The sequence below is a fragment of the Rissa tridactyla genome, chromosome 12 (genome assembly GCF_028500815.1).
Source record: "Rissa tridactyla isolate bRisTri1 chromosome 12, bRisTri1.patW.cur.20221130, whole genome shotgun sequence".
NCBI classification, from domain to species: Eukaryota; Metazoa; Chordata; class Aves; order Charadriiformes; family Laridae; genus Rissa; species Rissa tridactyla.
The window spans coordinates 9,941,855-9,960,469 of NC_071477.1; the positions used below are offsets into that span (position 1 = coordinate 9,941,855).

The following is an 18,615-nucleotide window of genomic DNA, read 5'->3' on the forward strand; positions in this document are numbered from 1 at the left end:
TGGCTGGATGGGGGTGGTGGGCAAGGCTGTATCTAATCCGAGTTCCGGGTCTGCAGATAAGAAGTACCCTCATTAAAAATAGTTGCTCCAATTTTCAGAGGGCTGTCCAGGTGCTAGGGCCCTAAGCTGCTTTAATCATTCTTTTTGCAATGCAAGGGGGAAACCTGTGGTGTTATTGAGAAAAGGGCAGGTTCCAGAAACATAAGTTGGATTGAAGAGATGTGCTTCACGTCTCCCAGCAATGTAACTCAGTTGACTTCAGATGAAGGGAACTAAAACTTTACCTGTTTTTCATTTAAAAAACTCATAACGCTTTGAACAAACTGTTTTGATCACAAAGCCACTTCTAGCAAAATTAAAGTTTTAGTTATTCCTTTTAAGTTTTTCCATCTATTTGCACCTCTGTAAAGAAAGAGCAAATGAATACCAAAGCTACATTTTTAGCTTTACTCTAGAATATACATAAATTAGAAACACAACTGCTAGCTCACTTTCAACACCACCCTTCTAACACAGCAGAAAACATTTGACCCGTTGGTTCTCCAAGTGAAGATGACCTTTTAATATAGCCTATAGTTAAGAGAGCCCTGTCCATCCTCATACATACCCAGGCAGTACTAGTATGGCCTCGCAAACATTCAAAACAAGTCAGAGGCCATGGGAGTGCTGGGGAGGGCAGTCTGCTGGCTGGAGCCATTCAGTTCAGGGTCTGCTAGCAAGCTTCACTCTCGCTCAACTTCCCCTTTATGTTTAAAATATAATGGTCTAATTCTTTGCTCTGATTCAGAGGAAGCTGGGGGTTAAGACTGTGTGAGATATGATTGTGTTCTGCAAGAACATGTGTGCAGAGAAGAAATGCCACAATGAGAGGGAGCTTTTCTTTAGACTGTCACAAGAAAATAAATGTACGTGAAGGGGAACTAAGAAACCCAGCTCTTTTGCTGGCTTGGGGCAGTAGGACAGGAGATATTTTTAGACTCTGCTCTTGTCTAGCTCTTTGACCTGGCAAAATGGCATAATTTTCCATGTGTCTGAGAAGGAAGGGAACAGGTTGCTGTTGAGTATTGGAGGCAGTGAAGAATTTAGGTCTGGCTAGGTACCCAATCTGGTGCTTTTTTGAATAGCCCAAATATTTTAAGTCTGTAAAGTTGGGCTGGAACCCTGAGATGAATAAGCCCTCTGAGGATGTTTCTACGGTGCTCTGTGGACAGAGGTTGGCTCCAGGGCACTCTGCAGTGGGCTTGTGCCTCTCTGTAGAGGTTGGGGGTGTAGTGCTGTTTGGGAAAGAGAAGGAAAAAAGGCAAGGCCCATAAATGACATTGTCTGCTGTCAGGGAGACTTCTGGTTTGGTTAAAGATTTGGCATCATGTTTCATAATTAGTTGAGGATTTTCTCCTGCTTGTTTGCCCAGTTCATTCAGTCTTTATTTACTACTTTATTCCAGTATAGGAAAGGTGGCTGAAAAATACCGAGTGCCATCACCATGAGCAGCTGCAGTCAGATGGTGCACACATCAAAAATGGTGCAGACGTTGTTAGATTGGGCTCAGTTAGGAAAACTAACTCAGATCAGCTACTGCACTTCCAGCAAGCAGCTTTTCATCAGCTGAACTGTTTGTTCCTGCTCAGGGCTAGTGACGAAAAATGTGCTTGTGAGGTTAATTTTTCTAATTCCTGTTATAAACCAACATGTGAAAGATGATCTTTTTTTTTTGTCTTTTTTTGTGTGTAAATAATTGCAAATACATCAAGGCAGATTTTGCAAGGTGCAGCTGTGTACGCAACCCATTTTTCTCTGCATGCAACCATAATCAGGGGTTGCGTGTGAGTACCGACTGAGGGTACAGCACATGCAAAGTGGCAGCTCTGAAGCTGTGTTCCTCTCTTTTCTGTGGTAGGAAGTATAAATGCATTGTGTTTCTTTCAAAAAAACCCAAAACTCTAACTCTTAAATTAACAGCTTTTTTGACTAGTTAGATTTAGTCAAATGTTGAAATATTTCCTGCCATGTTGCCTGGAAATATCTCACCCGAGGTGAAATCGTGGTGTAGCTGAAACAAGACAAAACTCCCTGTGTTGTTTTTTGGTTTTGTTTGGTTTTTTGTGTGTGTTTTTTTTGTTTGTGTTTTTTCTTGTGGGGGGGTGGGTTTTTTTGTTTTTTTGTTTTGTTTTTTTTAAATCAAAATTGAGTGAAAAAGCTTGAGTGCTTGGATAGGAAAGGTGCATTAAGTGCTGGGTAGTTTTTGCAAACTTATTCCCTGTGCTTACTTATACAGAGGTTGGTGGTCTGATCAGAGAACAGGGATGTTTCATACTTACTTACAGCATTGTTCGTTATTACGTAGATTCTTTATAATCTACAATTATGAAATTGTAATACAGAAAAATATTTACTATGTGATCAAAATATAGAAACAGATATCTCTGTAAACAGATACTTTCTTTTCTCGGAAGACATATAGCATGGACTAACCAGCTGTTTGTATAAAGACAAGAAATTGGAGAATAAACATTGCTTTCATTGATTTCAGGGGGGGTGATATGTCACGTTGCCTTGTGGCATTTGCACAGGGAAGATGAAAATTCAGTTCAGCATCCTTCTTGAGATTCAGTTTCCTTTCCATTTTACCTGTAGCAGGTTAATCCTTTAGCTCACAAATAAACATACCCGAACTGCTGGTTTTATGAGGTGGGAGAATTCATAGCAGGGAGAGCTTGACATGCTGTTTGCTTCTTGAAAGCAGCCCAGGCTTCACGCACCACACATTAGCTGGTGTGCTGCAGTAGGAGGGGGAGAGAGACGATTCCATGAATGTCAGCCCATCCTGCCTTTAACAGAAAAGGCTTGGGGCAGCTGGAGTTCCCTCTTTTTTTCCTCCCCCTTCCTCCCCCTTCTTCTTCTGGGATTCTACTTCTTTTCACCAAATCACATAATTTTCCATGTGCTTGAAGTTCTTGGAAACCTTTCACAGGCTACAGAGAAACAGCCACTCTCCTTAGGCTTCAGTGGTGAGAATCCCAGAACGTCACGGCCTTTTGTGGAGTTTGTGCTGCCTCACGGAAAGCTGCGTTCCCCATTGTCACACCACAGCCACTTAAGCAGATTTCTCCCAGCAGGGAATTTCAAGCTCCAAAGGCCAGGAATGCTAACGCTTGTGTGCTGCACCAGAGCCCCAGTCGCTGGTTATGGAGGAGGAAAAGTTCCATAGGAATTTACAGCCCTAGCCAGGGAGCCCATACAGACACTGCTGCTTGTAAGGAGCCCGAGGGGAGCTAACTGTGGTTGCTGCACAGGCAGATACCACTATAGTCTCCTAAACTAGAAATAACTTTGGAATTTCAGTCCCTTGACCCGAGTGGACCTGTGTCTAGTATACCCGCATGGAGATTCTCAAATGCAGTTATTACTACTTGCTGCCTAAAATCTGGTGGCCAATATGCCTGAAATCAGGACAGTTTCACTGGGATTTATAGTAATTGTTGCCACTTTCAATACTAGTTTTCTGGATAAGGCACCTACAGATATCAATGGTTCCCATTTACCTCAGCTATGAACACTGGTTAACAGGAAATCTGTAAGTGCATGTACAGATCTGATGCAAATACTTCTGTGGACCTCTCTAAGGTGAAATGTCTAGTTTTGACATTTTGATTGGTTCTTTTGTAGCTCTGAATTTTATCAGTTGAAAAGGTACAATTCTATTCAATCAGCTTGCATTTTTGGGTCCTTTAAAACTTAAAAATCAAGCACAAATATTTATACATTATGCGTGCATTTGAGAGTTTGATTTGATACACAACCTGATAGAAACCCATTGTGTGGAAGTCAGTGAATGGAATGCTGCTTGTTCAGCTTTTTAGCCACTTATATACACATGAATTGAGGTCAGGCAGACATCTTCTTGAGAAGATACACATAGAAGCAATCTAAATATTTAGATCCAAAGTCTGATGCTAAACTGGCTTATGAAACTCTAAGTACGTATCAGGTGGGCATAGACAAGATGTTGCTAGCGAAACAGGATCCTGGGGTTTTGTTATGTGTTTGCAACGTAGATCAAGTTTGTGGGTCACCCAAGATCATGGTACTTGAGTCCAGTGTAGATTCACAATGCAATTTAGAACAAGTGTCAGTGAACCTGGTGGCAGTAAGCTGAACTGCTCTGCTTCAGTTAGCTCAGAGATTCAATCTGAGCTTGAAAATTGATATTATTCAATATCATCACGTAAACTCAGTTGGAAGTCTAAGGGCCAGGTTGTCAGGTGGGTCTACTCACATGCAGATCAGTGAAGTTCATGTGGATTTACACCCCTGCACATTTTGGCAATTCTGTTTGCCTGACAAGTCATTTGAAGTAAAATTGGTAACTTGGTGGCTCTGAAAAGGTGAGCTCATCACATGCGTTCAGAAACTGAGTATGCAAGACAAGATTCAACATTTCTTAAGCTTCTATCTATTCTTTATGATCCTTACCTGCTTAGGGGATAACATTGGTGAAGTCCTAGCCTATGTTGCAACTAATTAAAAAAATTCTAAGGAAAAATTCCAAGTTTTTCTGTCTTATCTATTTAGTGTGTAATGTATTAAGGCACCATCACTGTAAAGAGAAAGCATAGAAAAGGGAGAGAATAATCTTTCTGATATCAAAGTTCTTGAAATAGTAATTGAAGAAATTCCGATTTTTGCTACAATTGCATTCATCAATATCTGGACTTTACTATTTTTGGGGTCTACTTGATGTTTCTAGTCACTCCGGTGCTTCTACTTCCCTCATGAAAAAGCAGTAGCTGCGTAGAGCCTGAAACCTGATTAAACATTTCCTGGTACTGATCTTAGTAGTTGGAGACATCACTAACCTAGAACTGGTTGCAGTCTGCAGGCTTCTCTCCATTGTGGACTTAGTGAATGTAAGTAATATGGGTCAGATCTTGAAGTATTTATATGTTGTTTACTGGGCCCTTACTCCTGAAGCAAACTTTTATTAAAGCAACATAAGGGCTAAGCAGACACAGACTTGTCAGGATTTATTCCCTCTACATAAAAAAGGAATGAAGTAAAACACGCTATTCAAACAAACTACATCCTGAAAACATTTTGAAGAGTTCCACGGTGCCATAAGATGATCAAAATCATCTCGTGATTGTAGAACAGGGAGAAAGACATGAAAAGGCCAATAAAAGGGAGAATATTCCAAAGGCTTGAGAGAATTAGGCACATAACTTTCTTAAGCTCCTTTGAAAAATCCAAACAAATACATTTTCTGTTGATACTAAAAATGGGCTGCAGTAATACAGGGATAGATATTCACAGAAGGGCGTGCTTAAGCTGTGGGTCTCCAAAGGATAAAAGGTTTTTTTTAAAAAATCTACAGTAATGAGACTATTCAGAGTGATTTAGGAGTAGTACCGGAGAGAAGGGAGAGCGTGAAGAGGAGTGAAGAGAGACTGGGTATGGGAGATACGAAGAAATTAGTAGAAGTGAGTCCTGAAGGATTTCAAAGGTGAAAAATGTAGCTTTTGTTGGTCCCTGAAACGAATTGGGATCTCCTGACCTGTCTGAGGATGCAAATATTAGTGACTGAGGGAGGAGGGGGTAGCAGAGGTCAGGGCAATGGCAGAGGAGAGACAATGGGCCCCTCTGCAGCACCAGCCTCTCTTTCACTTCACAAAAAGTTTTTTGTAATTCAAATGAAGACAAACCCTCCTTAAGAAAGGGATCTCTCTTTGGAGTGATATTTCACTCTCACTTCCCTTTAGTTTCACCTTCCTTCATCAGTCAATGCATGAATGAATTTGGTCTGACCTTTTTTTGTTGTTGCAGAATTCTGGTGTAAATATCAATACGTTGGATATACTCTGGGATCTTTTTGGAGCTTTGTTTATAAATTATTTTTTTCTGGGAAGTGCTGCTAGATCAATTCATTTGCGGCGAGTCCCAGAATACTACCATGCTGAGAATGTCTGTGCACATTAATTTTGCATGTGTCAACTTGCAATGCCCCCGTGTTTGTAGCATCCATGCTGAGAGACACAGTCACTGGTTCACTTTTAGAAACTTTCAGTAACACTCATTGCCCTGGAACTTTGCATTTGCAGATGCTGTGAAACTGGTACAGGCAAGGAGGGTGGTCTAATCTCAACTTGTCATCCAGGCTCTCTCTTGATGGAAAGAGAAGGGCATTTCTAGAGGGTAATTCAGCCTTTCCTCTTAAACATCACTCCTAGAGCACAGTGATTCAGCCCCTGAAGTTGCCCATTGCTTTCTGTTCTAGAGGGAACTTCTATGACTAACTTAAGGTAGGCTTCAACTTTCAGGTGGGTGCAATTGGATGAGGTGAATCCTAGCCACAGTGCTTTGCTGACAGAAACCATTTTGTGGTGGACTCATGTCAAGAGAGTCAAAATAAGTAAAAAGCAATTGGAAAGTCTGACTCCCTCAAGCACCACTGAAAATCCCAGTGCTGTGCAATGCCAATATTTTGCAACTGGTTTTCATTAACTTTGTTATAGACAGTGTAATGCTCAATGGCAAGACAGACGTAAGATAAATCAGCCAAGTGTGGTCATAACACTTAACATGAGCCTTAAAATGCAGGATTGGATAAGGACAAATCAGTTTGATTTTTTGGAAGTATCTTAGGCATATCTCTTACATAAGCAGTGGCTATTTCTCTTATGTAGTATATAAAGAAATAATCCGGTTTATTTATTCAAGCATTTTATTCGTACATACACTTACATAGTTATAAACAGCTGAGTTTCTGAACGCTTCCTCATATTTCATTTGGTATTTATCAGGATTCACCATATGTCAGACTAAGAAGTGAGGAAGAGGCTTCAAATTGCCATGATCAGTGCTTAGTTAATGTTTATTAAATCATCGGTATCAGTGGAGGTTTTTTAATATGTATAGATGTATGTATTGCTTATATATCTATACAATTATAAAAAATACCTGTTGAAAGTATGCTTCAGATAAAAAGATCTCTCTCCTGTGATACATCTGGATTTTGCAACTGAAGCTGCATTTTTTTTTCTGATGGTCTTTGCAGTTTCACCTGAGAGAGAATCTACTTTTTTTTGGCAAATGGTCATGTAGTCTTCTGTGGGCAGAGATGATTCATGCTGTAACATCCATGCTTTTGTGTGTGTGAAATGATTGTTATTCTAAATGACAACACTGGAGTGAAAAAAAACCCTCTCAAAAGAAGGAAGTGTGTGTGGGGGTGGAGTTGGGGCATATAAGCAAGAAAGACATTGTCCCCAGGGATATGGAGGTAGTAGTTCTAAAGACAGATCTTAATTTTTGCTTTCAAAAACAGTGAAATGAGTTTCGTAGAGCATAGGTGATCAGTATAAGTTGTTCACCTCATTTCCTGTCTAACATAGCCCAAGATTGTGCAAGGGCTGTAATCTTTGGAAAAGAAGTGTCATTTTAAAAACTGTCCAGTAGAGTCTGTTTGACCTTTGACCTTCTATTTAGCAGTAGGCAATGATGCAAACTTCCAGCTCAGACTGCCTGAACTGTGTGCAGAGAATGTGTTTGATGTTCTGTAATGTACATGGCTGCTGCTGCTTTTTTTTTTTTTTAAATCGTTTTGGTTAGCTAATAGGTTAGTTCCTCTTCAGGGGATAGATCAAAAAAGAAATACGTACCAATAAGCTTTGAGGCTTTAAAGCAAATTTGATACACAGGAAGCCTGAAATTAGGGCAATAAAAGATATTTCTGATGCTGTTTCCTCTTACTAAACACCTCTGCCTACCAGGCAAGTCCCTGTTCAGCTGTTTGATGAATTAATTTGGCTGTAGATCTGAAATACTTTTTGCAGAGTTGCACTCTCTCACAGCTGTGGCTCTTTATTGTTTTAAGAGGATCTAGAGAAAAATATTCTTCATAGGTGAAATACTCTGCAGGTATTTCAGAATAATGCACTCATCTGATGCTTAAGTTCTTTCTTCCTTTACCAGAACTGATAATTAAAAATATGTTTTTGTAGAAATCTTAATATAGCAGCCAGTAATTGATCAATGAGTGAATACAGGATTGCCAATTTACAGTGTAAGAGGTACAGTAATATACTCCTTAAAAGTAGTAGAGTTGCTTCAGTCTTGGTCCACTTCACATGTGTAATGCTAGTGATGTCAAAGGGGTTGCTTCTGATTTCCAATATTCTAACTAATATTTCACAACTGAAAAACCTGAATCAGGCCCAGTATTCTACATGCATACGCTGACTTTTGACCAGGAAGGTAAGAGATATTTGAAAACTGATTGTCTGAATTTACACAAGAATGACTTCATCTGTCTTTAAAATCCAGCTTTCTCTAGGATGGAAGTCAGTAGTTCTTGGTTAACAGTGCCCAGTACTGCGGACCACTCTAGGAACAATAGAACTGGAGTAGGTTCACCTCCAACTGAAGTGACTTGATTCCCAATTGGTTGGTAACCTAAATCAGTGAAAGATCTGCATTCACGTATTTACAACATGCTTAAAGGGACTTAGTTTTTCATAGAAATACACGCTTGGTTGTTATGAAGCTGGGGGGGAAGTTGTGATGGGATTTATTTTGTATAAACAGCTCTGTGCATTCATTGTTACGTTATTTTGAGATTATTTATTTCATTGTCTTTCAGACTTCAGTGCAGGTGAGAATTGCAGTTCATGTGTAGTATGTAGGATATTTGTTTCCTGTCATTTTTGTAGAGCTTTAGTTTATTAACTGCATCCCTGATAGAAAGCAAAAAAGCATGATCAGGATGACAAGGTTCAAAGCTAACAATAGAGTAACATGAGCAAGGATGCACCTGCTCTTAAAACACAAACTTCAGCAAACATTCATTTTAAATTGTCAGACTATTTCAGTAGAGCCGTGTTCCCACAGGACTTTCAAGCTGCTTTGCTAAAGACAGTGGAGTATTTTGGTATCTCACTTGTACTGCAATGGAGGCAAGAGCTTATCAAACAGCCACATTTAGTGGCAACACTTATTCAAGTGATGCAAAAAAAAAAAAAATATTAAAATTACACTTGCAAGTTCTTGTTCAAATCTTTATGACAAGTTTTACTCTAGATTGTCAGAGACAATATGCTGTAGTTGCAAGGTGAAGATGCTGGTGATGGTCAAATGATGAATTCATTGTCCATGTCACCTCTTAATTTTTCACTGTGAGCACATTTTCTTGCAGTCAAAATGTCTCTGCACTTGCAAGAAGCTTAAAAAATTGATTGCACAAATGTAAAGCAATTTATTCATTTTAACATTGAAAATACTAGGCTCGTCTAGATCCCTACGTGGTTCTGAATTAGTCCTGATCACTGATGAGTTTAACAAAGTTGTCTCATTTGACTCTTAAGGGAAATATGAAATTCCAGTCACCTGCTTAGAAAATGGGTTTCACAGGACTGTGCTTTCAGATATTGCTCGTTCTGGATATGGTAGCCAGTTGCCTCATCATTGTCTGTTTCTGTTCTCCCTTTCATTTCCCTCAAAGTTATGTACAGTTTGCCTGCCTTGCTGTTTAATCAGAAATCTCTTGCTATTTCTGAACATTTGAGGAAGTATCTGCCTTGTATGTGAATTTTGAGAAAGGGCATGAGCAACCCGTCACTCCCTCATCCCTACTATTTGCCATGTGTTACTTATGCTACGTAGAAGGTGGTAAACACTAATTTTCCCTAACAAAGTTAAGGCTACAAGTCAAAGTTCAACAAGGGCCGTTTGAAAAGCACTTGAGAGAAATGCCAGTTGTTTCAGTCTGTTTTGTGTGACGACAACTCAAAATTAGCAGATTCCTTTCCTTAAAGTATGGTTGGTGCTTTTATGGTTCAGAGGTGCAGCAAAGGCACTCAAAGCAACAAGGTTTCATTGCAAAAACAGATTGTAAGGATAACTGAAGAACAAAACACCTTCATGAAAAAGGGTCCATTAAAAAGTACTTATTTACTGAAATGAACTTTTATACCTAAATTTCATTCTAGATTTGTAATGTGTTTGTCTTAGTATTTATTAGAAGGAGCTTGCCTGACATGACATGGTGCAGAAAGGAAGCATTTCACTCTGCTCATTCTAATTTGTCATAGATTTGCTTGAGTCCTGCAAGATGTTTGCACCATAAGACAGACGATAAACTGTGTTTATGCATGACATGAGGAGCATCAGACATGGCCTGCTGAGTTTGGAAGCAGCAGACCTCTAGGGCAACAAGTCACAGTGCACAAGTAAATGTTATGTTGATGCAGCAGCAGAATTTTAAACAAAAACAAATCCTCTGTGGGCTGTTTTCCTAATGATTAGCACATAAGCATAGAAGACTAGATCTTCACAGACTTTTATCAGAAGAATAAAAATTTATCAGTCTGGTTTCACGTTTTTTCCCTACATTGTGCCGTGACCTGGTTTTGTTCTGGACCCACGGGCTCTACCAGTCCTTCTCCCCTCTTCTGCTGTGCAAGCAGCAGACCAAAATACAGCTTGGGTTGCTCAGAGACCTGGCCCAGTGTGAGCACAGCAGAACACTGTGAATGGCAAGAGAGCAAATGCAGCATCTGTGGGGATAAGAAGGAAAGATATTGTGTTATCTGCCATCTTTATATCTCTTTTATGTGAATTTTTTAACCTTATGTCAGTCCTGACCAGCATACAACAAGCAGATAGAAGGGAGCAGAGTCTACTTTTGTTGCCGGTTCATCTCTTTCTAACTCTTCAACAGTGTCCGACTGATCTAATTTGTGATTGTTGTTTCAGTATAGTGTGTATTATAAGCTGCTGCCCTTCCCCGAATCCCTGATAGTTTCTAAGTGTGGGAAACCAACAGCGTGTCACAGTAGAGAGTTCTGCCTTTGATTGTGGCAGAGAGGTGATCGTGATCATCCTGCTGTGTCCTAGGAATAATTTTCAGAGTCCCCAAGTCCTAGGAATGTTTTTCAAGAGCTCCCAAGAAAGCTGACCCCTATTCTTCCACATATCCCTGGAGGATACTGAGTTCACTTTTGCTGAGATCAAAACTGTTGCAGATGAAGAGGGTTACACTGAAGGGTCCCTGAAAGTTCCTCATGGAAAATGTCAGGGACTAGACCCCTTGAATTCATATATGGGTTGTGTAGAGCGTGAAGAGGTTGGAGCAGCCAGAGAAAGCATTTGCCTTAGTTACTTTTTAGGTGGCTGGAAAAGCCTTTACCCCTTCAACTACTTCCTCTTTAGTAACAATATGTTTTGGAATATAAATAAGATACGGATGTAGCAAGTTTTCTAATGTTCACCACCACCCCCTTCTCTCTTTTTTTTTTCCATCACCTGTCATGTCCTGGCCCAAATGCTTGTGTGATTTTCCACATAACTTAATTGGTCTAATAAAAGATCATACTGCTCCATGTAGCTATGTTTCCTAGAGTTGCATGCTACTTGTGTAATGGGTCTTAGAGTCTGTGTCACCAGGTGAATAGAGGGATGGTGTTGGTACAGATGGCTTAGAGCCTAGTAAAACTGGTAGCACAAAAGTTCACTTGAGAAGTCTGGAAAACACTGACCCGAATGTCTGAACAACATCTCTGAGAAAAGGGCTGCTTTTTCCAAGCTAGAAGCAGTTTGGAAGGAAAGTGGTGTTGTCATGTGAACAGGGCATGCAACATTAGCTCTATTGGCTGCTGTTTAGTAGCTTGTGTTTATCATGCTTTTTAATTTGAATGACTGTGGTGCAAAAGATTCTGTTTACACATGAGAAGGTATTGAAAACTGGGGAACAAATAGTTCTGCATCCACTAAGTTTTCATATTTTGGGGGGGGGGGGGATTGCATTTTGGAAAGTAGACTACTAAATTTCTAGGACCAAAAATCTCTTGTAGCTGTCTTGTTTTATTATTACTGGAGAGACTGCTGTTCATGCACATCAGTACAAATCAGAGGCTGTGAGAGATTTGACAAACTATCTACAAAGTTGACTGCCTCTTTCCCTCTTTTGTGTTTCATCCTTTCTACTCTCTCCCTGCTTCTCTGCCTTTCTCATTTTTTGTTTGATTTTTCACTCTCCTTTTCTCCCTTTCTCACACTCACATTAAATGATCTTTTCAGACAAGCGTCACAGAAAAGCTGTTTTTTAGATTAACACAGACTCTGCTTTTTTTATTGACTAGCCTGTAACAGCTAACGTGATTTGCACTTCTGTTTACCAGCTTTCTATTATTAGACCCATCATACTGGGACTAATAGGCAGGTAACTATTAGTCACCAGTGGAGCTGCTAATTGTGTAGATTAATTAATCATTCCAATTGGATTTGTTGTCTCCAAACAGAGATGTGATTAAAGCAAGGAAAAGTCTCTGCCTGGCTTATCTTTTGAGAATGAATGACTTTAATATGATGTGCTACCTCATATAAATCAGACGCCTGATTATTAATGCTCAGATATCACACTCAACACTGAAGTGGGAGGGCAACAGCTATTCCTGTCAATCCTCCTGCCATTAGTCATCATGCTGAACACTTCATCTCAGACAGTTCCCTGACTGTTGCCAAGGTGCTGGGCAGTACATTAACATTGCAGCAGTTCCTGGCCAGATTATTGGCAAGGTGGACTGGCTGGTTCTTACAAAATGGCTCTTCCACCTCTGGCACACGTCTTGTCCCTTTAACTCAGAAATCTGTTCTTCAGACTTTGTAGTCCTCACAACCTGCTCCAAGCTCTCCATATCTAGCTGTAATCTGGCCAGATCTCCTTCCTGTTTAGCAATACAAGAGGAGCAACATGGTTATAGTCCTTGAATTTTGTTCAAAAGCAGGTTGAGAATCCATGGCCAAAACCAAATGTAGGGTCTGTGTGCCTCGTTAATTAATCTCTTTTTTTTCTATTGGCGCCTGTCCTGTAAAGTGTGAATAGCTGACAAGTGCCAGAGTGACATGGCTAAGCAGAAAGAGATGTGCCCCTTTTAGTGCTGGAAGTCGGACAGACGGACATGTTCGCCGTCTTCCAACCAAAATACCAGAGGTGAAGGCATTCGTAAGTTCTAAGTTTGGTTCAGTGACATTGCTTCTTATCTGGTTGTAAGCTGCTGCCGATCCCAACATGCAAAAGGAAAAAGAAAAAGCTGAGTGTGCATCAGCTGACACGGGCATTACTCAGGAATAGTTCAACTTTTAAAAGCCTTTTATTATCAAGCTGTAACAATGCTGCTTTGTACCATAAATACAAAGAAATGACCCGTTTCCCCTCTCTGTCTCAGGTGGGTAAGAAAAGTTCCTTTCTTCCTTATTCACAGCACTCCCCAGGGCTCACCCCTTTGTGTGGGAGGTAAGTTAGAAACCACTAACAAGAACAGAGAGGAAAGCCCTGTGCCCTTCTGTGCCTGGGTCATGTAGTTTATCACAGCAGACTCTGTCCTCGCTGGCTTCCCTTCAGTCTCACCTGCGGGTATTCGCAACTCTCTTTGTGGAAGGTAAAATTCCCTACTCTGTTCAGAAGTGCCCTTTATCCAATAGTTGCTAAAGCAGTGGATCCTTCCCACTGGATCAAATATGTTGTGGGTATGTTCAGTGCAAATGCAAGTATATTCCGACTTCCAGTAGCCAGAACTATGCTTTGAAGGCTGGTATTCAGATAGCTATCCATTTGTATCTGGCCCGGAGCTTTTTATTGATTTGCCTGTTAAAGCCAAAGATGTGCAGAGCTGAGGGAAGGGGAAACCTGGCCTAGGTGAAAAGATTCGGCACTTTTTTTTGGTCTGTTTTAACCAAATGAAATAGAGCGAACTGAATAATGTGTCCCAAGGGCTGTCTGGAAATTTCCATTTCCCTTCCCTGTGTATTGAGTCTGTTGAACTTGTCCATAACCTTAGCTCATAGCTCTGATATTCCTCAGCTCCGGCAGCACGAATGTCCTTCTGTCGTTGTTTGCAGTCCTTTTTGCTGACATATGTCTTGATGTGTGTCAGGCACGCTGCCTCCCCAAGTCAAAACATCTGCATCTTAGAGGGAAAACCTTCAAAGAAAAAACAAACAGATCCTTGCTGTGGTTTATTGGTAGTAACAGATAATTAAGTCTAAAAGTTTCAACAAAGGGAAGACGTTTATGGCCAGGCAAAACCCAACAACATTGTAGGAAATGTCTTTTGTGTTGCAATGAATGCAACCCTAAGAACTGTGGTGGTGATTTTGGTAAACGTTTACATTCTTTCAGTCTTAAAGGTAATCAGTGCACTGTGTTGATAGGAACCTAGAGGATACAAAAGACTGAAATCAAACTGTATCAAGCCATTTGAACATAATCTGTTTTATATCTACAGGCATTTCTTCACCGGATCCGCCAGAATGCTGTAGACAAAGCCGAGAAGTACATAACAGAGGAGAATGTTAAGGTATTTCTTCTGTCTTCCTCATTTTCTTGGGTAGGAAAAATGATATGTAATGAATGGCTTGATTCAGGGATATGAATATCAAATATCCTCATGTCATATTGATGCTTATTATTAAACTGGTTCCCTAAGGAAAAGAGGCGCACGTTGACAGTTTATCTGTCAATCTCTTGGCCCATTTGTATAGCTGCCATCTTCCAGCAAATTTTTCATCCCACCGGCTGATTTTTCAGTAAAATTTGACAACAGTGTAGTGTTGTCAGAGATAGTAACTTTTGGCAAGATTTGTGAAGTGGTGGGTAGAGGACAGAGAGGCCTTTTCAGTGTCTTTGAGAGGAAAGGCAGGGAATGCACAGCCCTTGTCTATTTTGCTCGACAGTATTCAGTTAGCCAGTTTCCATCTGCTGTCTTTTACAAATCTAAAATAGATAGGGCTTATGAGAAGGAGGCAAGAATATTCCTCTGTGCTCTAGTGGGAAGGAATTTGGGTTCTTGTGGGGGAACAAAGTGATCTGAGACCCTTGCACAGGGAGGCTCCTGCATGAATTTTGCACTGGAAAGAGATAAGATACATAGAACACAGAGCTATAAGGTACTAGCTTCTCTAGAGCCTATGGTCACAGGAGACCTTGTTGTTCACTATTTTCATAAGTACATGCAACACTTTCTTGTAGTAATTTGGCTTAAAAACCCTCCTTGTAGACATATGTGTGAGAAACCAAAACACTCTTTGTAGACATACGCAAGTGCAACCTGATCATCACTGGGACAGGGTGCAGTTTGTTTGCCATTAGAGGCTTACTTATTTGGCTTGTGTTTGATCCTGCAGCTCCTAAATCAGCAGAAACTTTGCCCTTTACACTTGTGGAAGCGGGGTACAGCAATAATAGCTATATCACACCAGCCAGTGCTACTGCAGCTGGCATGTGTTTCCCCAAGGCTGCTTCCTCCATTTCCCATACTAGTATTACCTGGATGTATAGAGATCCCAGCAGGGCTCTAGCCCCTGTTTTTGCTATTCATTCTACAGGCTAGCAATACTGTAGCATTGACTGACTGGCATCAGAAGGGGCTGGTAGCAAGACAGGTTGGCAGCTTTGTGGAGCTAAGCCTCTCACTGTCTTCAAATTTGGAAGTCACTTCTCCCCAAAAACTCACCATCTAGAGTCTGAAGTAAGTTTGGAGGTGGCTGAAGAAAAAGTAGACAAGTGATTAGTGACAACAGATCTCATGTGCAGAGAAGTGTGCAAAAAGTAAGCTCTGTGTGAGAAATAAACCTACACAACTATTTGCCAATTTGATCAACAGTCACAGATGTTGATGAAAGTTATTATTCTATCATATTCATGTATCATCAAAATGAATATTAATTATAACTGGTACATAATCAGATGCAGTGCCCACAAAGCCTGTGCAGAAGAATCCATATTTTCTCTACTGATTTAAATGTATTTGTATTTGAAGTTTCACCATACTCCTCTGGGGCAGTACCACTTCATTTTTGTGTCATTCTTCAAGTGCCTGGGGCATTTTTGATGCCACTGTGAGACCTCATTTATTCTTCTTATTACAATATCCAGCTTTCAATAACAGAGTTTCTCTTCAGTAATAAAGGGCCTATGCCTATTGCTGGTGAAATAGAATCACAAAGGTACGGTTTTCCTGATCAGAGTCAATATTATCTCCCCCTCCTGCCCCTCTTCTCCCCCTACCCCAGATAATTTCGTTGTCTTTCCTGCAGTTGAAAGATATTCATTCTTTCTTTCCCTCTCCTTTCTCCCTCCTCGCTGGTACAGGCAGGACAAGCAAGTTGGTGTTTGGACTTCTGATAACTTTGCCTGCTAATATTATGTATCTTGAGTCACCAGAGAGCTGTGAGGTGACTGGCAGCAGCAAAGATGGTACCAGAGACTGTATAAATGATTTGGCAGCTTATGTAAGGAGAAGCCTGCCTTTTCCTCTCTTTCTTCATGCAGCAGAAACATCTAGAGGAAAATACGGGGTATTCTGGCAGTCACTCACCTCTGAGCAAAAGGAGAAAGTGCTTTTTAGGATAATTTGGGTTGTTGCTCCCAGTATTATTTTTGCAGGTTTCTCCTACAGCTGGCGCTAAGCACTGGAGATTTCAGTAATCTTTGGCCACTGTATCCCCTTCCGGAAAGGCCACAATGAGCCCAGTGCTAGGCCCAGATTTTGCAAGTAGTCCAGTGACTAACAGCTGCAGCAACATCAAAAAAAATAAAATGTTTTTAGTTTATTCGCTGCCTCATGTGGGAATAACTCTATTGATATGTTAGTGTTATGCTACATTCACGTCAGGGCACTGCTGTCATTTTACCGATACAGTAGATCGAAGGCAGTACAACTTGAGGGTGAGCTGCCAGACATATATCCTCACATGAGGCTTATAAATGGTAACTGTGTATTAGATATAGAAGCACATGCAGTCAAGGTCTCTGCTGCCTTGATTTTCAAGTGACTTTTCTTATCTGTGAATTCTGCTGCAAACTGAGCTCTGCTGACCACCACAGAATTCATTAGATTACACAGATACTCCTTGGATCAAAAAATACCCCCGGAAGACTGCTCCTGAAGGATAAAATCATCCCTGACACATGTTTTCTTCTCCCTTGATAATCCCCTTTTGGCACAGCTTCTGGCAAAGCCATGCAGACAGAGGCTACTGTGTCATCACATCAGTTTCAGCCATGTGACAGAACCATCGTATGCTCTGCTTGAATTAGCACGGGAAGCTTTCTGGAAGCAATCAAATGGTCCTAGCTCCCTGTCCGTTATTTTGGTTCAGAGCCCATCAGTGCAAATTCAGTGTGTTGGAATCTTTTAGTTTATTCAGAGCTAGAAAGGAGCTATGAGACACAAGTATGCGTTAATGATGGTGCATACTACTCTCAGTACTCCTGAAGTGAGAGGGGAGTAAAAGACAGGGAAGATGCAGCAGGCTCTGCTCTGCACATGCAGCCAGTTTGCAGGAGGAATTTGAGATAAATACTCTGCCCATTCTTGAATAACAGACGGTATAGAGTTGAACCTGGGTACATGCAGAGAGGAGGGCTCTTTGAATTACTGATCTTGTCTACCCCTGCAAAACCAGAGAGACGCTGGTTTTAAACCAGGAACTGAGATTTCATTCCTGTCTAGAATGATCAGACTTAATTTACAGATTATTGTTTTTATGAATTACTGCCACATCACCAGCCATCAAGCTGAATCAGTGTCACATCTGGTGAATAAATTCCACTGCATGAAGTTGAAAAGCTTAGTATTATGATAAGATGCTTTGGGAAGTGTTGGAAGATGTTAGGCTGGCTTGTCAGGCTGCACGCTTTGGGGTTCAGAGGAGTGTAACCCACGCACTGTGCAGGACTTGGAAGGCTGCTTCCAATGTGAAAGCTGGTTTGACTGCACTGCAGATCTTCTCTGTGCAAGTGGCATGGTTAAAGCAAAGTGATAGAAAATGTCATCTGCAATATGTATGTCACTACAGACTCTAGGATTTACTCTGCCTGTTCAGGCTTTCCTCCGGTGGCTGTCAATACTGATGTCACTATGCATCAGGACTTCTCCCCCTGTGTAGATAGCATTTTGTCTCCTATATGCGTATTCACACTTTCTTCTCATATTTTGCATGAAAATGATTAAGACTTATAAATCTTATGTGTGTATAGCAGTTTTCACCCTGTCAGTTTATTCCTCTTAGCACATGTATATTCAGATCGCTAGGGATCATTTAGCTGTGAGATTGCACAATTACCTTTTATTACATGTCTAAACTAGGGGCCTCTATCCCATTACATACACCTGTTAGAACCACTGAGATCGGTGAAAGGGAACTCTAAAATGCTGCTCTTGTGGTTTGCAAGCATTTTACACTATTCTGTACTCCTGTCAGTGAAATGCTAGGTCCATGTGGCAGAGATTTGGTCTCTTATTTACAGGTACATCTTTGTGTGTGATAGCTTTCAGTCCCTTTCTTCCAGAAAGTGATTTCTAAGGCATGGGAAGGAAAGGTAGATGACTTCCTGCTTCTATCTCCTGCAAAGTGAGTTTGGTCCTTACGATTCCATTCACCTGGTTAGTCTCATAGGAAATCTTTTCTAGACTTGAAAGAGGTTGCTCACATTCATCATGCTCAGGTATCTGGAAAGATAACTTTCATTTACAGCAGGTACTTCAGTAGCAATAAAGATTTCTGCAGGGGGCCAGGAAAGGGGCAAATTCAGTGTAATTCATTCTGTATGAGTCCCTGTTT

The 18,615-nt window shown here is 40.7% G+C and overlaps 1 protein-coding gene across 3 annotated transcripts in view; it reads left to right on the plus strand.

Moving 5' to 3' along the window:
• PREX1 (phosphatidylinositol-3,4,5-trisphosphate dependent Rac exchange factor 1) overlaps nucleotides 1-18,615 on the plus strand; it is a 163,392-nt gene that overhangs the window by 52,482 nt on the left and 92,295 nt on the right. For all 3 annotated transcript variants that reach the window (XM_054217938.1, XM_054217939.1, XM_054217940.1), the window contains exon 2: nucleotides 14,277-14,348. In XM_054217938.1, the coding sequence (XP_054073913.1) occupies nucleotides 14,277-14,348 (72 nt within the window). The remainder of the gene's footprint in view (nucleotides 1-14,276; nucleotides 14,349-18,615) is intronic.